Genomic DNA, 25,601 nt, shown 5'->3' on the forward strand with positions numbered 1-25,601 from the left:
CATTATTATTATTTCTTAAATGCCGTTAGTAATGTGTTCTGTTAAAATGCATAGGTCAGGGCAAAAAGTTTTATTGTCAACAGTTAAGTGCACGTAATTTTTACAACTGACTTCTACACAAATACATACAAATGCCGGGCCTTGCCATTCCACATATTCCTCTGCCCTTGCTTTCAGTTAGTCCATTTTTTGCTTAAACCACATCATGTATCGTGTCGTCTTAGTGAATATAAGTGTTTCCCACTTAGTTGCTTCTGTTGCCCATGGTTCTAAAACACCCGTCAGAAACCAAGTGCCTTTATAGTCAACAGCGCTAAAGCTACCTCCAGCCAGTAGTTCTCGCGATACTTCGCGGCTATAGCCACAGAATTCCCTTGTTATCAGTGTCCTGTTGAGGATTTGCTTGCATTCGTCTCCGTTGAGGTACGAAACCGACAGCTCCGCCATTGAACCCGTGGAGTTATTGCCATCGGCTTTCCAGCCACTAAGAGTGGCCTCCCGTTCTGAAATCAGCATGTGCTCCGCAAAATCCCTCTCTGGGATGCATATGGGCAGGTGGTGGCTGCTGCAGCCAATGTGCTGTTCGAGTTCCAGCAAAGCCAAGTTGTTCTCACCGGTGTCACTATCATAGCGGATGTGTATGTTTATCTGTTTCACAGGTATTTCTTGCCTAGCTCTTTGCAGCCTGATGATTCCTGTGTAAGTAATGATGTACCCGTTAGTTGTTGCAATAGCATTTGCTTGGAATAGGCTCACATTGGCAAACAGTTATTATAGCAATAGTGCCTTGAATTGAAATAAGCACATAGCCATTTCTCAATAGGACTTAACGACATACTCTGGCGATACTGTTAGTTTCCAAACACATCTGGACTGTCAGCAAAACCTTTTTTTGGTGAGAAGAGCAAACATTTGATATGGAGCTCGCAGGAATGCATGTGTATGTTTACCGCCTTTTCACCCCAATTTTTATACGGGCAGAAAGAAGAGAAACCACAGAATGCTACAACCTTAAAGGTAAAGGTAAAGGAACCCCTAACCATTAGGTCCAGTCGTGGCCAACTCTGGGGTTGCAGCTCTCATCTCGCTTTACTGGCCGAGGGAGCCGGCGTACAGCTTCCGGGTCATGTGGCCAGCATGACTAAGCCACTTCTGGCGAACCAGAGCAGCGCACAGAAACACCATTTCCCTTCCCACCGGAGCGGTACCTATTTATCTACTTGCACTTTGATGTGCTTTTGAACTGCTAGGTTGGCAGGAGCAGGGACCGAGCAACGGGAGCTCACCCCGTTGTGGGGATTTGAACCGCCGACTTTCTGATCGGCAAGTCCTAGGCTCTGTGGTTTAACCCACAGCGCCACCTGCGTCCCATACTGTTGTTGAAAATGTCATGTACTCTTGTCCAGGTCAAATCCTGAGTGGGTTGACTTGGCAAAGCTAGGAAAGTTCTCTAGAATTCTTACAACTTTTAATATGGATTTGGTAAGTTTAGGTATGTGTCACAGTCGCCTGCTTATCTTGGAATGCAATGGTGAAGTGCAATCTTTTGTTGGTTATCGACACCAATTGCCTGAACCAAAGTGGTTGCAGTCTTGTTAATAATAGTTCCTGCACAACCCCCAGTGTGAAATGTACGGGAAGTGCACAAAAAGTACCTTCGTGCGCTTTTGCATTGCAAAGAGGAGACATGCCTGAGATGGCTGTGAGCTTTCAAAACGGAGATTTGTCATTGAAATTCTACTCAATATTGATCCAGAGTAGATTCCAATGTATAGTTAGCAGAGTAAAAATTTAAACACCTTGCAGGATTCCCCCAAAATAGCAGAGGCATTTCATTCATCAGAGCTTTATTGCTACTGAAGGCAAATGAGCATAATGGTCACAAATCCAGTACATTCAGGATTAGCACTGTCTATAAGAAATCCAGTTGCAGCAGACTAACTCACACTTACAATAACTTGCAATAAGTCTAAAACTTAACAAAGCATACTATGTACAGAACACGACACCAGAAGGAAAAGATAGAGAAAGTCTGAAATCCAGGCTCCATCTGGCCTATTATTATAGTCAGCAAGACCTTGACAGAAATAAATAACAGGACCAGTTTAAACTAGCTGTAATCGGCATCTCCGAAGGAATAACCCAAACAACATGAACCTTCTGCTTGTTTCTTTGACACAGATAATTCAAGAGGGTGGTGGAAGCTTAAGTAGAATAGGAAAGATCTCTACACATCAGATCAAGAAATGCAAACTGACAAAAGGGTCATTTGGCTACCTACCAATCACAGCGATGACGGGAGTCCGCCGTGCACATTCAGCTGTAGTCAGGACAAAGTTAGTTTTCAGTAGAACACCACCACAGAACCATTCTCCTTCTGAGTTTAAGAGCAGGACCTTGAAAGTACGGAAGACAGTACATGGCTCTAATTTAGCAATTTTAAGTCCATAGGGCAGAATACATCGTTCTTCTGCACCAGGGAACACACCATTACAGAAGAAAAGCTCATTTCTGGTGTAACCACAACCAGTCAAAGGGATGTTGAGTGCACTGCAAATTGGGCAAAAGTTTAGAGGGGCAGTTGAGAGGAGGGAAGAGAGCAAGCTGTGGTCTGAGCAAGGAAAATGGGGGCAGACCTGCCTAAGCACTGGTGAGGCACATATTTACAGCAAGTCTGGATAAAGGCTGTGTTCAACATTTCACATACCTGCCAAGGGAATCCTCTCTGGATTGTTTCGGTTGCATCCAGCTGCACTGGTAAGTGGTCTTTATGTCTGCCGCATGCACACTGATCTAACAATGGTAGGTAAAAATATGGAGAAATGCTATGAGTGGCTTCCAGAACTTTGATTCATTTTTAATATTAACTTCTTTGTGGGGGGGGGGGAGAGCCCAGACACACCACTAAACCCAATCAGATCCTTGGTTGACAAAAACAAGCACAGTTCCTTTCCATTTAGCTATAGTTTTGCTTGGTGGGTTTTGTCACGACTCTGAAACCAGGTATTCATTTCTCCCCCTCAAATTCGCATTGTAAAGAAGGCTTGGGCTTTATACACGGCATGCATGAGTTTTAAGGATGATGTGCACATGTCACAACTTTATGAATGTAATTTGTTTACTTTCTTCCACGGGAAAGAAAAAGTAATTTATTCCTATGGGTTGGTGGGGAAGGTACTGTTCTTTTCGGCAATGTTGCAATTGGGGTAGGGCTACCCAGTCTCCACCAAAAGGCGACCCCAATGGGTAGGCATCTCTGCCTGCAATGTGCAAGCATCTCTCTCTCTCTCTCTCTCTCTCTCTCTCTCTCTCTCTCTCACACACACACACACCAATCCCTGCAAAATAACAGTTCTCTATGCATACTCCAACCAATCATAATGATATACATTTTTCTCACAGTAGTAGTAATAAGAGCAACAGCAGGGGACAATCAGCAGTGCCCACTTATGAATGGAAGGAACCCCCAGGAACAGAATGGGACTTCCCCTTCCTCTCCTCCCCTCCCCACCACAGCTTCCCCACCACCAGAGAGTTGGGAGACAAAGGACCAGGAAAGAGAATTCCATTGCACAAGCATTGACTCACATGAGGTTGGATATCATCCAGTCTTTGTACAGGGATGTACATAAGGACTTTCCGGGGGGGGGGGGAATCCCTGCAATTCTTAGCAACCCACTAAGAGAGGCAGCTATCCCCGTTTTACAGAAGGGGAAGAATGAAGCAGCCACTGGATTTTATGACTTGAATCACAGTTCATTTCCTTAACTACTATGGTACATTGGCCTGTATTGTTGCCTCCTAAAATAATTATTTTCTTTTCCATTTTCTAGACTTACCTTGGGGAAGGCATGATTTAGCATCTTTCCCAAGTTCATAGGCTTTTGCACACGAACAGCGGTACGACGTCAGTTCTGGATAGCAGAAGTGCTGGCAGCCCTCGTTTATTTCATGGCGGCACTCATTTTTAGCTACAGGGGGGAAAACACACATTTAAAACTACAGTGGTACCTCAGGTTACATACGCTTCAGGTTAGATACACTTCAGGTTACAGACTCCGCTAACCCAGAAATAGTACCTCAGGTTGAGAACTTTGCTTCAGGATGAGAACAGAAATCGTGCTCTAGCGGCGCGGCAGCAGCAGGAGGCCCCATTAGCTAAAGTGTTGCTTCAGGTTAAGAACAGTTTCAGGTTAAGAACGGACCTCTGGAATAAATTAAGTACTTAACCTGAGGTACCACTGTATAGAACAAGCATTTAAACAAAGTTAAATGTCCAGTGAATCCACTCACTTATGCAGAGGAAATATCCTTGCACAACAGGACTTCTGATTTCACTTCTCTCTGCTCCAGCCTCTGATCTACCTCCCAAAATCTAATCTAAGAGCTTCCTCAAAACTCCAAAGCAGTTTTGGGGGACTTCAGGGGGGAGAAGTGAAGGAGAAGTTATGTTGCGCAAGCATACGCCAGCTTGTACTATATCAGATCTCACCCAAAATTAACAATCAGCTGAAATTATCTTGCATAAATTAACATGGGCTCCCTTTCCCTAATTTTTTTTCTTTGATGCTCAATTATTTTTCTAGCATCTACAGGCTTAACCACTAGTCCCTATTTTTGTGTGAGATACATGACACTTGCGGCATCCATTAATTCCTGGCAGCAATGTTTTCCAGAAAAGACTAAAGCTGTAATCCAGCTGTAACAGTCAGATTTCACTTTTGACTATGGAAGTCAAGAGTTTACCATTTATCTTGGGGATAAATTTAAAAGAAAGCAATTCACACATCCATCATTCGCCCGAAGAACAACTGTCTTTATGATCAGAAATGGCAAGCTGGGTTCAGAATTCCACCCATGGGATATTCTTATTAGAGAGCTGGAGGGAAGAGGTGACTCATCAATTTATTCTCTCTGAAGCCCTCCATGTATCCTGAAAATCTGTTCAGGATGTGGTTGTTAAGACCCTCCCACAAGCAGCATGGAGGTGGCATGAGAAGCTGTAGGAGGAAGGTGGTGATTGGTGGAAATCACCTCCCATCACCATCTGTTTTAAAGCTGAAGCATCTCCCTGGATCTCAGTTCTATCCACAAACAGAAGGATCAAATATGTAATATCTTGCTTGTCAGACAGAAAGGGGGACAATTGTGTACAACACCCTTGTGAATTTTCCTATGGCACCTAGTTAGCTATTGTTGGAAGATAGAGATTCATAATGATATTACGTGACATAGGCTGGATCTAGACAAACCAAAGAAGCGTTTCAGGTTAAAGCGTTGTAAATTTAAACAGGGAAAACAGGTAGAGAAAAATGGGACTCCACATCACCACCTGGTGGCACAATGTTATATTTAGAGAGATTGTAGGAAATGATGTGGCATGTGCCTTTTTATAAAGAAAACATTGCCATTTACCAAAAGCACAGTTGGCTCCTTCAAAGCCATCTCTACAATCACATGTGTAGCTTCGGATACTGTCCTTGCATACACCATTATGCAGGCAGGGGTTGGAAGAACATGGTGCACCATCTGGGGCCAGTGGGAGAGAGGAAATATTATTAGTAAGTGCATTTAGAATAGTGAGAATATTTTCTCCTGCTCTTCTGCTGCTGCATCGAAATTGTTTTTGTGAACCCCATTCCCTCCCCTCTAAAAACCCACATTTCAATAAGGGATGCTGCCCAGTTTCAGTAGTCCTGATTTCAGAATGTGAATCTTGGCAACTCTTGGAAGGCATTATAAAGGTAAAGGGACCCCTGACCATTAGGTCCAGTCGTGGCCAACTCTGGGGTTGCGGCGCTCACCTCGCTTTATTGGCCGAGGGAGCCAGCATACAGCTTCCAAGTCATGTGGCCAGCATGACAAAGCCGCTTCTGGCGAACCAGAGCAGCGCACGGAAACACCGTTTACCTTCCCGCCGGAGTATTTATCTACTTGCACTTTGCCGTGCTTTCGAACTGTTAGGTTGGCAGGAGCAGGGACCAAGCAACGGGAACTCACCCCGTCGAAGGGATTCGAACCGCCAACCTTCTGATCAGCAAGTCCTAGGCTCTGTGGCTTAACCCACAGCGCCACCTGTGTCCTGGAAGGCATTATACCATCTAGTTAATCTGTATCCAAACTGCTTCCGAACCCAATTTTTCTGGCTGCTTGCTTGCTGCTGCTCCTGCAGCGGGAAGGGAGGAAATTTATACCCTTTGCAACATAGGAAGCTGCTTTAAACTGAGCCAGGCCAATGGTCCACCTCAGTTGTCTATGCCGATTGGCAGCGGCTCACCAGGCTTTTGTAGAGGGAACATCTCCTACCTGAAGATGCCAAAGATCAAACCTGAGACCTTCTGCATGCAAAGCAGATTCTTTGCCAATAAGCCATGGCCCTCTGACACTTGGAATGCAGCTGTGTCTGCAGCCCAGGTGCCAGGAATGCTGGGAAATTCATCTTTCCCGGCAAAAACGTGCAAACTCTATTTTCCCACACTTCTGGCGTCTGTTTCACAGCTGTAGCAGAGTGCCAAGTACCAGATAAGTCAATTTGGCTCATAAGTGGACTTGGAATAAATCTAAACATTTCCTAAGTTTGAAACAGAATAATTGGGTTTTCTAGACCAAATTACTAATTGGACCAAAGCCTAACTGGAGTGGTTTGCCTAATCACTTATTTCAAGGGCAAATTTTCTGCAATAATTTGGCTCACACCCTACTTCTGTGATCATCTAGTTCATGAGGCAAGTCCAAGAATAGAGGAGAGCTGGAGGAATTGAATGGACTTGTTATTTATGTATTTTCCTTGCCACAAAACAAAAGAGCAAAAGGAAGTGCTATATTAGCCTCATAACATATACTCTATTATCAACAGATTTCCTTTAGTATAATGAGCAACTCCAATAAATCCCTTAGTTTTTAATATAATATCCAATTTTAAAAAATGAAATATGAAAAACTACTTACCCAAGTAGCCATTCCAAAACTTGTCCTGGGGAAAAAATGTATTTTTTTGTTTTGTTTTTAACAGTGGACCATTTCTCTCTCTCTCTCCCCCAGCAACATATTGTACCAAATATAGGATTACCACCTGATTTCTCTGATGATTTGTGTGATTTTGGACAGAAAAAGTTAATGGGGTCAGAAAGGCTGCTTAAAAGATCCTTAATAGTAAGGGGTGAGAACCAATGTGGTACAGTGGTTAGAGTGCCACACTAGGAATTGGGAAACCAGATTTCTAATCTCCACTCAGCCTAACCTACCCCACAGGCTTGTTGTGGAAAATAGTGCAAGAATGATTATATCTTAAGAATTTATCATTGGTTCAGCAATTATTGCGTCATGAATTGGATTTCAATGCCAGGACTACAGCTTGATTGATATGCCCATAAAGGAAAAGTTGAGAATACATACAGTTTTCTCATTGTCTTCGAATACTTCTCTAGCCTCTTCGTATGTGCACCTTTCTTCAAGGCATTCTCTTTCCAAATTACCTTGGAGGAACTCTTCGAAATACATGAATCTGGCACGCTTAGACCTTGCAACAACTTGATTTGCATCCCTGGCCGACAGAAACACTGAAAAGAGGGAAAAGGTGGAGGGGAGCAAATAGTTGTTGCCCACAAACCTACTGGGAGCAATCTCTCTCCATGTGTATTTCGCTTCCTATGCATGGAGCGATCAGAATAGCTTTCTGTAGAGTCAAGCTGGGGAAACTTATTCAACCTTTCCAGGCACCCTTTTGAGTAGGTTGTGCTAGTGGTGGGTAGTGCCACAGGCAAAAGTGTTCCAGAACTTTGAAATGTATTTCACAGACCATGTGACCGAACCACTAATTTTGGCTGCATCTGATGAAACAGACTCTATTGCTGAGAGCTCACATAGATACATGCGTATTACTGTATTTCAGAAAGTGCAAATTTGGTCAATCTGGCTTTAAAAATGTGAACCAAATCAAATTTGACTACCAAATAAACTGCATCTATATAAATCACGGAATCTGCCATGTGAGTCAAACCAACTAAGTTTCCACCTAAACATTAACTGACGAAGACTGTATTGGAGGGGAGTAATTCTCAAAGGTACAGATTAAATGACAAGTCTAAAAGCCCCCGATTCCCATGCTCTCTCTCATATATATATATATGGCAAATTAACACTGTTGTGGACAAAACACCATACCTTTCGATTCTGCCTGATGAAAAATGAATGCAAGGAAGAGAAACCATATTGTCCAGTTGTTGTGAGTTCCCATTTTGGTCCCCTTGGAACAGTTAACTGGATTTCTCCTGCTTAGCAGTTAGCTCTTGGGTGAAGTTACTGAATGACTAAAGTTTAAAGTTCAAGAACCCAGTAAGAAAACAGAAGGGCAATGGCAGGGCCTAATGTTTACAAATGGGAGCTCTGAAAGAAAAGACTTCTTCCCTACAGAAACAGAAAACAAGTGGCAGGAAGCATTCCAGGGTATCTCTATAACTGACCAAAACTTACTCCGTGTTGTGGCAAGATATTTCAACCCCCTTCCCTCAGCAGCTGAAAGCAAATTGGGTTCTGTAAACGGGCGAGGGCACTGAAATACCCTAGAACTTCATCACGCCAGCCTGTTGTATGGATCTTTTGGGACTCTGTCGCTGAGCTAGGACACACGAAGCTACTTGTCTGCCCTAATCCAAAACAGATTGCATACATTCAGTTGCGATTACAGTTTTGCGATTTGTTCCACCCAAATGGTTTTTAGGAATGAGATGCTTAAGAGCGTAATTACTGTAAATATGTGTACGATTTGCATTTGGCTTATGGATGTTAGGATTTTAGGAAGTTGGAAAACGCTGAATATTATTCTATTGAATCAAAATCCCTCATCTCTAACACTTTTTGGGAGGGGAATACACATTTCTAGCACTGTTTCTGCATTGGTACTTTGCGGCCACTAGAGGGAGAACACACACAATTTAGTGGACAGGCTTTCTGCCAAGCTATAGACTGGGAGATTGTGAGTCACTAGAAAATGGGGCTACAATTCAGTGTATGGAATGAAACAAAGATCATGAAGTATTAGCTATGTACATTCTCTAGCCAGATAAATACAGGGAGGTTGGCCCATTCAGATGCAGGCTAGCAGATGATTTGTGATTTCTGAATAGGTTGGAATACTAACTTTCTGTGGCAGCTCTCAACTCGCATGGCCTGATAACATGCTTTCAAAAAACAAAACAAACCCAGCAGCGTCCACAAGGCATATAATTTGTTGCTACTGTAAAGGATGCGTTGTTGAAAATGATGTATAACAACATAGCGTTTTCCCATCAGATAAACGTTAACACTTTCTTTTATTATGGCATTATAGGGATGGGGGAAGAAATTCAGTTCAGTTAGCATTTAAAGGCTAACATGGAATTTGTGCTTCTATAAACAATACATGAAGCAAAACATACTTCAAAACCTGCACTTCTCCGAATTTTGCAATCCAGTTCTCCAGACAAGTAAATGTGCACAAGAATGCATGTACTAGGTGGGCACAGAGTACATATAAGTGAAAATAACATACAAGAATGCATTGCATTAGGCAAAACTACATACTATATTGATCTTTCTTGTTCTGGAAGAACACCTGAACAAGGCTTTTGAAATGAAGAGGCCATTAAAGTAACATAGTGTAAGTCATGCCTCACCAAGCTGGTGCCCTCAGGATGTTTTGTACTACAACTCCCATCAATGCCAACCAGCATAGTTGTGCTGGCTGAGGCTGATGGGAGTTATAGTCCAAAAATAATCCTGGTTGGCAGAGGCTGGTTTAAGTCCTAGGCAAAGCGACCTATTTAATTCACCCATGGAAATGCCTGTGTGAAACACGACAATAAACCATGATCAGGGAGACAATGGTTGTCCTCTCACGGTCCACCGTGTTACAGCAGCTTTGGACGCATTATTCTCCTCAGCCAACCTATGAATCTCGACACCTTGGTATAAATCCCATATTTCCCCTCCCTTGCACACCCTTCCCCCCAGCTGATTACACCAGTCACAAAATAAGTGTCCCAGTATTGAGTGACATGTGGTCCTCCGCTGTCTCCCTGACACGCATCTTGGGCTACGGTATGGTAACCAGCACAGAACATATTTTCAGTGATCGGGAAATTGCTGGACAGCTTGCAGATATGCCTCTCGACATAGGGGACATCAATTTTTTTGAGCGTGGCGGATACTCGGCCTCTTTCGTGGAGGCGGCCAAAGCCACTGATCATACCCTTTCCTGCTCTCATCAGGACTTGATTTGCAAAGTCGGCAGTGGGAAGGCACGCAGGGATCACGTTTTCGGAAAACTGGATAGGGGTCTTCAGCTGAATGAGGGCTATATCGTAATCATAGGTTGCCAAAACAAATTTTTGATGTACGTATATCTTCTCCACTGTATGAACAGTCCCTGTTCTTGCGCTCACCGTTGTGTTCACTTCCCCTGTGTGAGAACAACACAGTATAATTATTATGTGATATAAATATGAGGTGCATTGGTATTCAAAATGGGTGGTGTTGTTATTAATCTCCCCCCATTAGAATATACCGGTAATAAAAACAACAACATTTGTACTCCACAACATTTGATCCAGAATAAATACAAAACTTGCTGATCTCTTCTCAACTCATCCAGTCCTTGCTCACAAAACTATGTCTTTCCACCCTCCCAGAACCCCAACTTCTTGATGTTTAATGATAATAATTTTGACACCTATTATTTGACACCTGATAATATATTTAACCAAATTAACAAATAACTTTTTTAAAAAATTCAATGGAAGAAAGAACGAAGAACAGAGAAGGGGGATGAAAACAGCAGTATTTTCTGAGATTCTGTGGCAGCTGCCTGAGGTAAGCAAGGGTTGTGCACACCTCCTGAATCGCTGAAAAGGTAAGGAAGTCCCACCAGATATCTTCAAGATGATCTGCATTTTTTCTAAGGCTGCGTACACACTATACACTTCCTGCTAAATATTTGAAGGACATTTGAAGCGCATTCTTTCATTCAAAGAATTCTGGGAACTGTAGTAGTCTGCTACTGGGAATATTTCTGGGACCAGTCTTCCCACTACGCATAGCGAGGGCAGCTTATTTCGGGAGTCACAAAAAGGTTGGAAACCAATGGCAATTTGTTATTGTTGCATTTTTCCTGCCAGGAAAGGGAGGGAAGTACTTGTGGGATTTGCTCTCTCAGGTGACAGAATAATTTGTCCAGCTTGGGTTTTATGCATCTCGATATGTGTGTGTGTGCCATTTGCTGCTCTGCCTCAGACAGGCTGGCCCTAGACTTTCCATGACTGGGACTTGCGCTTTCTGTGGGTGGGTGCTAATCCTCCCTGCCCCCGCCCCCGCCAGTGTATTTTCTCAATTATCGCTGATATTCCAAAGCTGCAAATTGCCCCACGGGGGGAAACACCTTCTTTTGAGCACCACAGTTCATACCCAATTCATTCACACCCACCTGCCTACTTCTGATTTCTTTTTTAAAAAATCCCACATGAGATCAGTAACACACACACACACACACACACACACACACACACACACTACCACAGCTCACAGCCAAAGGCTTATTTACAAAACATGAATTTACAAAACATGAATGTTGGTGAGATATTGAGCAAGATATTAAAAACTATTAGTGATTACCTCTGTGTACCTCACCTACCATTTTTTTTGTGTGTTTTGTTTTACAATTTAGCGTCTTTGAATAGGTGACAAAAATCGAAAATACCCACCAACAACAACTTTCAGCGTTTTTGTCTGATTTATACAATGAGCCGCGGTAAGCACATAGATTGGGCTCAAAATGGTGCCTCCACAAAACCCTTCTCCTGCATCATCTATCAGAAGTGCCTGAAAAAAGAAGCAGGTACAAAAATCAGGATTGTGTGAGTAAGTAGCTTTTTTTTCTGAGGGAGAAATGACACCATAGGATGTATTGAGTCTTCTTTCTAGAACACGTGTAAGAATCAAAATAAGGCAGAGCCAAATGAGGGGGGGGGGGACCAAATAAGGACATACAAAGACAGGGAAGAAAAGAAAAGAAAAGAAAAGAGAAGATTTACAAAAGCAACTTTTAAGTGCCTGAGTGACGTGCTGCATTTCTGTCAGGGGTTTAATGGGAAGCAGGGCCGTCTCTACCATTAGGCAGAGTGAGGCAGCTTTCTCAGGCAGCAGGGGAAAGCTAAGGGGCAAGGAGTGGGAAAAGCTGTGAGGGCCATACAGCCTGGCCTGAGCCCCATAAGCTAGCCTGCTGCCTGCAAGTGTAGGTGGAGGACTCTGACCCGTCAACCAAAGCTGAAGTAAGAGTTTATGTACAGAGAATGGAGGAGATGCCATCTTGCCCAAAATGCCTTGATGGGAAGAGCCCAGGGTTGGTTAAGGAATTGCCAAACTCCAATTCCAAAAGAGATTCACTTGTCTGATTCAGTCAGGATGGAACATGAGCTACATAGTCTACTTCAGAATCTGAAGTCCTGTGGGAAACCTGATGAGGCTGAAGGTTCCAGGCCCATAGCCCTGACTCTCTTCTTGTAAAAGCTATTTATTGCCTTTAAAAAAAAAAGTTTAAAAACAGGTAATCTAGCCAACCACAGCCTGGAGTGGGGATCCTTGCTGTTCCCCACTTTAATACAATATGGGAGCAGCTAAAAATGATAGAATCAGTGTCCATTGTTAAATATGGATAATAAATGAGTACGGTATATAATATTTATACAAGATACATGACAGAGTAACTTACCTGCCAAGGACACTGGCCCAGTTTACAATCCTCTCCGTTAACTATTCTGACACCACGGTCCTCGTCAGGATCTTCTTCGATCCCATACAATGGCTCTTCAGCTTCGGGACCAGGGCTTGGGAAAATCTGTGTGTCATTATAATCCAACTCTTCTAAATAACTTGCTTCTCTCTTTGCCACCTTCTTTTTCTGAATCCGACCACATGGATATGGAACTGCAAAAACAGCATTTAAAATTAGGCAACACAACCAAGCCAACTTGTGCCAATGAAACTGTTATGTACTGAAGTTCTTACCCTGGGCCAGCAGGGGGATACTGTAGATAGTTATGCAAATAAGGGATCGAAAGTGACGTTCAGTGATTGGATAGTTTTAGAAAATTGTTACAGTTACATTGTACTGGAGCTCTATATAAGCAGGCTGACTGAACCCTTCAGTTCAGTTCTGTTCTGGCCTGTGAATAAACAAGAGCTGTTTGAGGAATCGCTGTGTCGTCTGATATGTTCACCCACAACTTAACAGAAACAAAAAGTCAGTCTTTTAAAATATGCCTTTTCCTACGGAGGGCTGAAATATTATTTTTATTTTTATATTTATTTATGCCCTGCCTTTTCCCCTGAAGATACTCAAGACGGCTTACAGATAAAAATAAAAAGCACTAAAACCATAGAAAAAATAATTAAAAATTAGAATCTATAGAATTAAATCTCCCTCCCTCCCTCTCTCTCTCTCTCTCTCTCTCTCTCTCTCTCTCACACACACACACATCTATTTAAATTTTACAAAAAAATACAAAAAAAAGCACGGCACAAGCCCCCTCATTAAAAGCAGCCAGTTTCCAAAGGCTGTTGGAACAATAATGCTTTCACCTGTTTCACAAGGAAGGAGCCAGTCCAGCTTCTCTAGGGAAGGAATTCCAAAGTTTGGGAGCAGCCACAGAAAAGGCCCTGACCCACATCCTTACCAAGCATATCTGTGAGGGTGGCGGGAGCTAGAGAAGCGCCTCTCCCAAAGATCTCAAAGCCCAAGCAGGTTTGTATAAGTCCTTCAGACAGCTTTGACCCAAGCTGTTTAGGGCTTTCTTAGCCATAACTAACACTTTGAATTGTGCCCAGAAACAGATTGGTAGCCAGTGGAGCTGTTTGAAGAAGAGAGTCATATGCTCCATATAACCAGCCCTGGGTCAAGAAACTGGCTCCTGGATGTGGCTTGGATCCAGGAAGATGAAAGGTGGACAAAGTAGGAAAGAAGGGAAGTCAGAAGACAAAGACCCATTGAACTCAATGGAGCATTATTTTTGAATAAACATTCGCAAGAGTGCCTTACGAACCTATGATTACTTAATTTTCCTGTGACCAACTATCTTTTCATTGCACCTTTCAAATATGATGAAATTTAAAAAAGCACAGAGGAAAGACATAGGTCACCTTAAAATGAAAATATCAGCTAAAGGACCTTCAGATCTAATGGTCAAATGAAATTCTTTTTGATTAAAAAAATTCTCTTTCTCAGACCCTTAAACCACATCAGAATCTGTGCACTCACAGTTAGAAACAAACTATGTATCAATAATAAAGGATGCAGAACACAAAGTGCAGATAGAAGTATTTTGTGGTTTTATATTCTGATTTTATCCTGTGAACAGCCCTTAGACCTGCGGGTATAGGGCGGTATGTAAATAAAATAAAATAAAATTGAAATAAATAAATAAATAGATGCGGAACATCACAGAGGTTTAGATATGAAATTAGGGTTTAACTTTAAAATGCATCTTTCATGGCTTATAGTAACTAATCCTTTAAAAAAACAAACACTGATATTGCTGGGTGAGGGAAAAACGAGGGGGGGAAATAGTACCTCCAGTGTCTCTCTTAACATTTTTTTTTTTTTTTGGTACTGTGATTTATTTTAAGGTAGAAGTCAAAAGAACAAATTCTATGGGTGCTTCTGAATGGCTATTTATTGTGATATGGGTGCTCTTCGTGCATGCAGGATTTTAATTTTGCAGTAGCAAGAAAACGTTGTCAGCATCAATATGTCAGCCCATGTCCCTCTTCCTCTTCTTTAACTTATTTTGTGAATAGGAGACACAACAACTTTAGATTGCTGAAGACTCCTGGAAATTTATGGATTTATTTCAGAACATGAAGAGAAAAAATGGAGATAAGAAAGTTTGAGAATATCCTTGTAAAAGGGGAAAAGCAAACTCGAAATTAAACTGTTGGTAGCATTAAAAAAGACAGTGCATGCAAAAATGCACCCCCAAAAATAAGAATATATAATTATAACAAGTTGCTTCAACCAAACAAATGGCTTCATACCTGTAGGAATGCAGGATTGTCCATTGTTTTCCAGAATATATCCATTGGCACAAAAGCATTCAATATTGTTTTCTACAAGCCTGCAGAACTGCTTACAGCCACCATTTTGCAATTTGCAGGATCTTTGTATGACTGTATAAAAGACAAATACATGAGTGCTGAAGAATAAATTAACACACATTTTTCAGGCAATGGTTAAAATGTTACTTGGAGCCAGAGCCATTTTCCTCTAGGTTGTAAATTTTTCAATGCATTTTTTTGTTGCACTGGGTAATTCCTTTGTGTTCTCTACTGTTTAAGCTAAAGCTCTACCAATGGACAAATGGGGCAATTGTTGAGGGTCACTGAAAAGCCAACTGCTTTTCAGGAAAATTGGTTTGTAGTCTAGCCATTTCATGACCGCAAGCCTGGGCATAACGTCCTCCAAGACGTAGCAACAATTTTTGAAACTGTGTGCTTTGCTCCAGTGGGAGAAACAAAACAGGAAGCCTCGTTTATGTTTGAACCAGAAATCATGGTTTGTTGTTCCCTAACAAGCCATGATCAGCAAGCCAACAAAAGAACAACAAATTGTGGGTCAGGACTGGCTAGCTATTGTGGTTTGCTAGGGAGAAAGAAACCACAAACCCTGGAGGAGCGGAGTAGGAACAATTTGGCAGGAATTGCTCATTCACAATAAAACACAATAAGCCAGATAGTCAGGCTACCATTATGTGCAAACGCAGCCATTGTGTGGATACCATAAATGCATAGGGACGTAAGAATCAAATCTCCTGGATCAGACCAGCATCTTATTCTCAGTGGTCAACAATATGGCCATGAGAAGCATTCTTAAATACTTATCTAATACATATGGGAATCCTGTTTTGCTCAAGTTACATTTAAAGAGGAACGTTTACTTCAACCCTGCAGTCAGATGCATAAGCTCTCCCCTTCCTTAGGATTTCACCGTAGCGAACATTTAAAAGGATCAGGGAACTGAAATGATAGGTGATGTCTGCCTCTAGTTCCCAGCTGGTGCCGTACAGCATATTATTTATGGGGGGGGGAGGTAACGGTAAAGGGACCCCTGACCATTAGGTCCAGTCGTGGCCGACTCTGGGGTTGCAGCGCTCATCTCGCTTTATTGGCTGAGGGAGCCGGCGTACAGCTTCCGGGTCATGTGACCAGCATGACTAAGCCGCTTCTGGTGAACCAGAGTAGCGCACAGAAATGTCGTTTACCTTCCCGCTGGAGCGGTACCTATTTATCTACTTGCACTTTGACGTGCTTTCTAACTGCTAGATTGGCAGGAGCAGGGACCAAGCAGCAGGAGCTCATCCCGTCGCGGTGATTCGAACCACCAACCTTCTGACCAGCAAGCCCTAGGCTCTGTGCTTTAACCCACAGCGCCACCCGCATTCCTAGGTGGGGGGAGAGTCCCCTAAACCAATAAATTAATAAATGGTAAGATTTTGGGATATGAAAGGAGAAATACAAGCTGCAGAGGAAATCCTGGCCTAGCCTATGCAAAAGGACCTGGCCAAGCACGGGCTGTTACAAAACAATGCAGAGCCACTGAGGACCATTGGCAATGCAAGAGAACTGTCAGGGGTACCAACATGAATAAAATATTGTGGGGGCCCGGGTAAGCCTTGCCCCACATAATCTATCACATGACGCAGTGCACACACAGCATTTGAATGGGAATGTCCATCAACTTTGTGAGGCTCAAGTCCCCACGAACGCCAGGACTTGGCTCCTAAGTTTCCGGTGTGAAGAGAGACAGGTTGCCAGGGTAACTGGATGTAATAAGACAGGAAGAGTTTAGGGGCCTTTCACAAAGCTTGGAATAGCTGAAAAATGCAGGACGATTTAGGCTGGCTGGCTGGCTGGGAGAGATGCCTTGGACTCAAATACTGTACTGTTGTGAGGGACAAGTCCCTCTTGAGATCTGTAGTCCCTCCATCTAAATTCAGGTGTAAATATGTGAATAAATCCTATTTCTTAAAGCTACGACAGCCTCTGCCATGTCTTCAGTTCTCCAAAGGAACACAGACCCTGGTTGAGGACAAAGACCACAGTTCGGCAGGGATTGGGATGGCCTGTTAAAAATGGAATCTGTGTTTCACAAAGAGAAGGCCTGGGAGCAACGTGCACCTGAAGTAGAAAATGGAGGGAGGAAGACCAACAACCTTCGAGCCGGAAGGAAAACTAGCAGAGAGAGAGAAATGGTATTGGCAGTTCCCACATTCATAACAACATATTTAGAAATGCTGTTCTGTATCGTCTCAGCCTAGGATGCTTCTATGGAGCTGTATGGAGCCCACCCTCAGAGAACGTGGTGAAATAAACCAACAAAAAAGAGAGTCACTGCTATTTTGCAACTGAAACACAACTTACCAGTATCACAGTTCGGCCCATCATAGCCATCCAAACATGTGCAGGTATATTTATTAATGCCATCTTTGCACGTTCCACGGTCATGGCAAGGGTTTGAAGCACACTGATCCCCATCTAGCATTTGGGGGAAAAATATTTGTGTAATATAATTTCTTGTTATCCAAGGTATTAATGAATGTGTTAAGAATGAAAATATTAGGTTACCTGGTGTCACTTTTTATACTGGTTCCCCAAAGTTCATCTAGTCCAACTACCTGTCAACATAGGGCTCAGTGGTGTAGCGTGGGTTGTCAGCACCCGGGGCAAGTCAAGTAATTTGCGCCCCCTAACCCGTGGATTTTAGCACTCGAGTCTCTTCCGTGCCCCCCCAGATGTTGCGCCCGGTGCGGCCAGCCCCCCCTGCACCCCCACGCTACGCCACTGATAGGGCTTCTACCACTATGATGTCCCTGATAGGTGGCCAGTCAGCCTCAGCTTTGAAACCTCTTACAAAGGAGAGTCCACCAGCTTCTAAGGTGGTCTGCTCCACTGTTGCTACAGCTCCTGTGCCTAAATCCTAGACATTATATTGAGGTAAGTTCCACTGAAATTAATAGAACTTGCTATGGACTGGGGTCTTATAAGCACACTTATTGTCGATGTGTGGGGCATATAGGTTCAGCTTTCATTCCTATTGCAAAATGCTGATCATAAGTTCTTGAAACAGCTGCTCACAGCTCTAAGAGTTGCTGCCATCCTTTGAAAATAGGAAGCCACCTTTGCAAACGTGGATTGTAATCCCTTGTTTGCTTTGGCTCTCTCAGTCTCACCCCTACCAAAAGGTAAAACTCTTCCACCAGCAGGCTTTGCTTCTGTTGTTTCAAATATATATATGTTGAAGGCACCAGTCAGTCAATATGTGGCATAGGGTCTTCCTTTATCAGTTTTATGCAGCCATGGGAGAGTGGAAACACACAATTTAGCATCTCTGAACATGTTTTCTACTAAGATACAGGCTGGGGAGCATTAAAACATGGAGCTACAGTTCCTTTGTCACAATCAAAGTAGTTCACATTAACCTGGAACAACTAAAAACTGTCCTAGCTAAGAAGTATAATTGAATCTGAAACAACAACAACAACAATAATAATGTATATCCTACATTAGTCATACTGTGAGTAGACTCATAGAAGTCAAGCAACTCAAATCTACTTGGATTATTGCCTTAGTTGGATATTACCCAATGAATCAACTAATTTATTTCTTATCTAATACATATCAACAGCATTTTAAAGAAATACTTGGTTGGGAAAAAATATGGATCTCTTACCTACATACACATTCCAGAACTCCTCCTAATAAGAAAACAGCAGATTTTATTTACAACAATATAGCAGTTCTTCCAACAGCAGCAGCAGCAGCAACAGCAGCAGCTCTTCCCATAATCTGGTCATGTTAGAGCTCCGATGCCTTACTTCACTCTAGCTGTGACCGCTGTCCCAGAAGCACAGGTGTACCTGTTACTTTGCATCCTTACTCACCTCAATGAGATAGTCTTCAAACAGACTCAGCAGAACCCATCAAGAAATGTAGACCCACTTGTTAATTTTCAGACCACATATTCATTGGGCAGCAGTGCTGCTTTTGTGATCCACCTTAGGTCAGGCTGTAACCCAACTGAGGACCAGTATAGACAGGCCAACAGTATAGACAGAGTCTGCCAATTAAGGACATCTTTCAGTCCTCTGCCAATTTCTGCTACAGCCTGCCGCCTAGCATAATGGAACTGCTTAAGCCACCTGAACTGACCTAGCAAACAGTACTAACATTGTTTTGTAATGTAACCCACCTTGGGACCTTAGGTGGGAGGGCGGGTAGATTAAGAAGAATACTATGTCAAGTATCAACAAGAGCTGTGCATATATTCACAACTTCAAACAGATCTGGGAGTATTTGCAAAAAATAATTGCATTTGGTTTAATTGCATTTAAATTAATGTACATTTAATTAATGTATTAATTAAAGTATTAAATTAATGTACAATTAATATTTAATTGTATTTAATTTAATTGGTTTAATATTAGTATTTAGTAATGGCAATTGACTGCCATTATTAATACTAAAAGAAAAGAAGCATTAGCTAACTGAGAGACAATATTGCACTACCTGGACTAAGGCAACTTAAGGGAGGATTGCTATTTCAGAGTTCCCCCTTTATCACTTGCAGATTCCCCTCTTTCCTACCTGTGGAATTCCTTTATTACCTTTACTCTTGTCTTTCTGGCTTGTTGAGTAGATGGCCATAATTTATGACAGGTAAGGGTGAAACAGACCACTCATGAAAGAGTCTGAGAATTATAAGGGGGTGGAATTAAATAAATGTCTTCTGGTCATTAAGTGCATTGAACAAAATATTTGAGTTTATTATGAAGTGTGAGAGGAGCATAAAGTATTAGAGGGGAAGAAGAGAAATGCAATGTAAAGGTGTTGATTGATGCTTTTCTTTTATTTCTCTTTTGATAAAGAGAAACTCTTTCTTCCAACACTATGATTCTATGATTCTCCTTTCATAGTAGAATTGGCACGTAAATAAACAAGGAGATGATGTGTTGCAAGCAAGTAGGTAGCTGCTGTATTGTTAATTTTGTTTCATCACTGTAATGTTTGTAACACTCTAATATTTCTAATAAGTATGCCACATCAGTGTTAAGTTCCTGTTTTTCTTAACTTACCATAGCTTCTATGCCTTAAGTGTCCTTAATACCTTGTTACCTACACAATTAACATTCTTAATATTTCTAATGATTTTAATGACTTATGTTTTTGGTCTTGACTGTTCTATATCTTATGAAGAACCACTGTATCTCAGCTGTTTTTGTACAGTAATAAAAATAATAGAAATATGTTAATAAAATATTAATAAAGGAATCAGCTGCTGCACACATATATGTAAGCATGGGAAAAATATCATTTAAGATGCAATATAAAACAGGGCCAACCACACACTACTGAGTGCACCTTCACAACAGAGTTGTCAGAGTGGTATTATTCAATAGACAGTCTTGACCCTTCCTGCTTGTCCACTCCCTTTTTCATTATTATTATCCACAATTTCCCCCTCCTCTGCTTTGTCTAGGACAGGGATGGGGACCCTGCAGAATGATGTCAATGGTCTACAATTCCCATCATCTCTTATCCTTGACATTGCTGGCTGGGACTAATGGGAGTTGGATTCCAACAACGTCTGTACAGTCCCAGATTCCCCATTCCTGGCTTAGGGAGAGAGATATGGAGAGATATGGCTGGGTTCCAGTTTGTTCTCCAGCTGGAAGAAGCAATAGTAAGGAAGAAGAGGGGGAAATAGTAGCACATGGAGAGAACGCTAGGGTATTGCAGGAGTAAAGGTAAAGGTAAAGGGACCCCTGACCATTAGGTTCATTCGCAGACGACTCTGGGGTTGCGGCGCTCATCTCACTTTACTGGCCGAGGGAGCCAGCATACAGCTTCTGGGTCATGTGGCCAGCATGACTAAGCTGCTTCTGGCGAACCAGAGCAGTGCACGGAAACGCCGTTTACCTTCCCGCTGGAGCAGTACCTATTTATCTACTTGCACTTTGACATGCTTTCAAACTGCTAGGTTGGCAGGAGCAGGGACCGAGCAACAGGAGCTCACCCCGTCGCAGGGATTCAAACCACCGACCTTCTGGTTGGCAAGTCCTAGGCTCTGTGGTTTAACCCACAGCGCCACCTGTGTCCCTATTTGCAGGAGTAGGAAGCTGTTAAATACAGCTGACAGTTCCACTGTGAAGGCACGGCTGGTAGAACATAGCTGTCGACCCTGTTTTGATCTTGTTCCAGAGGACAGAAAGAGGCAGTCATATGAAGGCAAAGCAAACACACTGGCCAGCTTTCTCCTTACAGTTTTCTCTTGGTTTTCAAAGGCTTCTCTGGCTTCTTCCTTGGAGCACCTCTCTTCCATGCACTCCCTTTCAATGTTTCCCTGCCTAAACTCCTCAAAAGGAGAATTGGCACGCTTTGCTCGTTCCAAAAAATTGTTTGCCTTTTTATCCTGTAGAAACACTAAAGAAAAAAACAACAACAAAAAACAGCCACCAACTCAGGTCTTGTATGCATATTTCAAAACACATTATGGAAAACTGTTTTGCATTTATAGATAAATGTTGCACATGGTTTCACATCTCTGCTTGTGATAGAAAGCACACCATGGTTCTTTCTCTGTCTCTTTCCGTCTCATGTGCATGTTGTATGAGGCCGCATCCACAGGGCAAGTGATTCAGTTCTTAGGCTAGACCGCCTGGCTCATATGTTTGCCTATGGAGTGAAGATAAGCCACCCAGTGCTTGTGGTGGCTGCTGCTCCCTAGAGGAGGTTGACTTACTTCGCTTCCAGCCTTCTCATATTTCACTGGGGGGGGGGGGAGAAAGCCACTCCCATTTTGCAGCTGAAAACAGCAAGCTCATCCCCACCCCAGCACACCCACTGCGTTTCAAGTGGCATTCGCACATTGTTGTACACACCAGAGTGGGAGGAGGGAATGTATTCACTTGATGCACACTACCTGTTGGGTTTTTGCACCCCTTGCAACCTGCTCCCCATCTGTGTATGTGCTGTAATCCTTGCATGAGCAACGGCTGTCTCAAATCCACACACCTCAGCTTAGCTGTGAAAGTGGCTTAAGTTTTCCTTTTGAATTGAAACTGGTTTGAAGGAAAACACATCAAACAGCAGGACTGCTCAAGAACCTACAGGATAACTCTGCATGGCAGGTAACTCCATGTGTACATGGATCCAAAAGGGAGGTCGTGTGGGTGTACTGGAACCAGAGGAAACAGCAATGTGTACACAGCTTTAGTTGCTCCCACAGCAGTAAAGTCCCTCTGAAACCTCTCACAATCATTCAATGCTTTCTTTCCATACAGCATGGGGTGAAGAAACAGGTGGCATAATAGCCTGTAGTTGCAGGGTGGGTGGCTAACACAGGCATCAGGAGACTTCCCTGGTCTATGTCTCAGGAATTCTCAAAATTCCTACTTAGACCACCATATTGGATTTCACTACATGCCACGAAGATGTGGAAGTAAAACCCATTATTCTGGGATTGCCACTCTGCACATCTTGTAAGCAGTCACTTTCTGCAGGCATCACCTTGTTGCTTTCAAAATTGCACACACTCCATCTTTTTGTCATTTGCTCCTTTCAGGGTCTGTAGTCTGTTGATGCTCTGTTGACTCTCTCTCACCAACTCCCTGGGCTCTGCCTCTAAAGCCTGATGGCCAAACACAAAGCTCTGGCCTTATCTTTGGTTCTTCCTCTTTCTCCCCCCTCCTCAAATCATTGCAGAAATCTACCGATTCATCTGCAAAATCTCAGCTAAAACCTCAGCTGCATGCTCTGGTCACCTCCCACCTTGACTTCCAGCTGTTTTCTCTGGCTTACACCTTTCATACCTCGTTCCTTTCAACTCTATCCCTCAATTTATACTGCCCAAATTATTCACTTCTCCGATCACCCTGAAAATTCCTCCTCTAAAGTTTTCAATTGCATGGAGGAGGAGGCAGGTAGGTGAGGAAAAGCTTATTTTGCCTCCACATCTGCTGTTATGCTAATAATTATCAGCCACCTGCCCCAGCATTTAAGTTGCACATCAAGTGCAAAGGTGCTTTTAACATCATGTTGCTTGGTCCCCTAAACTGGTGGCCATCACTACATCGTGTGTGGCAGTGAATTCCATAATTTTAACTACCTGTGGTGTGAATAAATACTACCTTTTGCCTGACCTATTCCCTGCCAACCATTGAGGACTCCTGAGAAGAGGTTTATGAAGACCCAAAATGGGGCGGTATCACTTTTTCACTATATGCTATTGTTTCCGTGCCCCTAGTCCCATCCCATATTGGCCACTTCAGTTCCCATTGTAGCCAAAGCACATGAAGAAATACAGATCATCATTCGTCTGAGCTGATTGCATGTGATGTACAGTGCATTATAATCCTAATCAACTGTACTGAACAGTGGGTTACAGTTAAATTAACATGGCTTGCTTCCATGCCCAACCAAGTGTTTACTAACAGGGTGTTAACATTCATAAAGCCTATATTGCTTTTGCTGATGACATAAAAATGAATTTAAAACACCAAAGTCAGCTACTTGTTTAAAAATATCATTCCAGATTGCCAGTGGGGTCTTGTTATATTGTATGTGAAGTTTTTATGAAGTTATGCAGTTCATAGCAACATTGGTGTGTTTGAGAGAACAAGCATATTAAATTTATTGCCACAACTTCATTGATCTGTGAAATGTTATGATTCCCCCCTCCCCAACTAAAACTAGGTGCATTTCTTCATTTCACAGAAACATTACTTCCACTATCATTCTCACCGTTTCTTGTTTATTAACTCCTTCTGTGTCACACTTTTTATTTTTCTAGGGACAATATTAGATATATGTTTCTGCCTTCCTCATCAGAAACATTTATTTGCTATATGAAGGGCTCTTTCCCTTGTCATGTATATAATTTTCTCTCCCACCACCCCGTAGCTGAAAGAGAATGTATTTTTACCATCTCACAGACAGAACTACATTCCATGGTGCTTTCCCACACCATTTAAATCACATTGAAAGCAACACCCCCCAAAAAAGAATTTTGGGAACTGTAGTTCCTCAATGCATTGTAGCTCTGTGATGGGTAATCTATAGTTTCCAGGATTATTGGGGGGGGGGAGTGCTTTAAATGTATGGTGCATATGCAGCCTAGAAATTAATTCCCACACCATACACAGGCAAACAAGATGCATTATACTGTATAATATACTGAGACCCTTTTGGTGGAGAAGACTTCTCCTAATTTGTGACCCTTACTTTCTTCCTACACACAAAGGAAAAATAATAATTCTTATTCGAAATAAGTGAAAGCAATTGCAAGGAGAGACAGAGAAATGATTTAAGGCTCTCTTACCATTTCTTTCTGCCTTCAGGAAACTTGACAGAGAAGTGAGAATCAGAATGAGGAACAGCTGGCTAGCCATGGTGCCTATCCGTGGAAAAACAACACACTGTTCTACTGCAGGGGCTAGTCGTGAATAAGGTTCAAACAGCACACTTCCTGTTGCTGGGCTGCACCTCTTATCACACATAACAAACGGGGTTGTGTTTGGATGAGGATTATCCAAATTATTGTGCTGAATGATAAGACATCCTGGTCTTTTCCAAGTAAGGTCATAAGAGGCAGAGTAAAGGCAAAGTGGTGCCTTGGATGCTTCAAAAAGCAGCTTCCCTTGCTTTTCTCCTCAGATATTTAGGCACAGAGGAAGTGTGTCTGTAAGTCAAAAGCTGATTACATTTACGGAAATAAGCCCTCTGTTCACAAGAAAATTCAAAACAAACCCATTTGGGCAATTTGTTCCGAATGAAGTCTCTTCTCCGCCCCCTCCCCTTCCCAGAAACATTTTGTCATGGGTGTCTCTTTTGCAGTATCTGAACAAGAAAGTAAGAGAGAAGAAGTGAAATGCATATATTAGGGGTGAAGGTGCCTAAAAATTAATTATGTTAGTGAAAATAATATTCAAACATGCTTGCAAAAATGCGCACCTTAGGTCAAAACTGCACACGAAAGCATGGTTACTAGGAGGTATTTGCACTAAAATGCTGAATAATTTTCATTCTTTTTTTTAAATCGCAAGCTGTTGCAGAAATGTGGAGAACTGAATTTAAGAGTGGAAAAGCAAGCAACAGAGAGAACCATAACTGACATATCCTTTCATCTGTACTCCTCATTGGGAAGGTGGCCCCAAGGTGATCCTCTGCTCATTTTGGTTGCTCTTCTCTGTACCTTAAATCAGGTGCACGTGCATATTGGTTAACTCAGTCTAACCTGCCGCACAGGGTTGTTGAAAGCATAAGAGCAGGGATGGGAATGTACATAGCATTCACAAACTGTGTAGAGAGAAAGGAACAAAGCCGAGACAGCATCTCCTATCACTTTAAATACTTTGCCTTATGCAAACTGAATTAAGCATGTCCACTCTTTTTTTGTACTGAAACTTTTAAGACTGCAAGAATCAAATCAAATTCTTATTTTTCTTGTTGTAAGTGAAAAAAAGTTAAAGATTACACTACGATTATAAACAGTGTATGCTCCCTTCCTGGACGCAATGTTA

General features: G+C 42.4%; 2 protein-coding genes across 2 annotated transcripts; both read right to left on the minus strand.

Annotated features, from left to right (window-relative positions):
* Positions 1 to 55: 55 nt before the first annotated feature.
* PROZ (protein Z, vitamin K dependent plasma glycoprotein) lies at positions 56 to 9,157 on the minus strand. Its single transcript, XM_082218770.1, has 8 exons — positions 8,164 to 9,157; positions 7,396 to 7,559; positions 6,949 to 6,973; positions 5,416 to 5,529; positions 3,840 to 3,971; positions 2,708 to 2,793; positions 2,282 to 2,396; positions 56 to 695 (listed from the first exon to the last, which is right to left on the minus strand). The coding sequence occupies exons 1-8, from the start codon at positions 8,234 to 8,236 to the stop codon at positions 178 to 180; spliced, it is 1,227 nt and encodes a 408-aa protein (XP_082074896.1). The 5' UTR covers positions 8,237 to 9,157; the 3' UTR covers positions 56 to 177.
* A 135-nt stretch (positions 9,158 to 9,292) lies between these two features.
* Positions 9,293 to 24,848, minus strand: F10 (coagulation factor X). The gene is made up of 8 exons (XM_082218734.1): positions 24,401 to 24,848; positions 21,344 to 21,504; positions 18,755 to 18,779; positions 17,446 to 17,559; positions 15,064 to 15,195; positions 12,743 to 12,957; positions 11,736 to 11,853; positions 9,293 to 10,438 (listed from the first exon to the last, which is right to left on the minus strand). The coding sequence occupies exons 1-8, from the start codon at positions 24,576 to 24,578 to the stop codon at positions 9,888 to 9,890; spliced, it is 1,494 nt and encodes a 497-aa protein (XP_082074860.1). The 5' UTR covers positions 24,579 to 24,848; the 3' UTR covers positions 9,293 to 9,887.
* Between the last annotated feature and the right edge of the window lie 753 nt (positions 24,849 to 25,601).

Source organism: Podarcis vaucheri (assembly GCF_965113315.1).
Source record: "Podarcis vaucheri genome assembly, chromosome: 4".
Lineage (NCBI taxonomy): Eukaryota > Metazoa > Chordata > Lepidosauria > Squamata > Lacertidae > Podarcis > Podarcis vaucheri.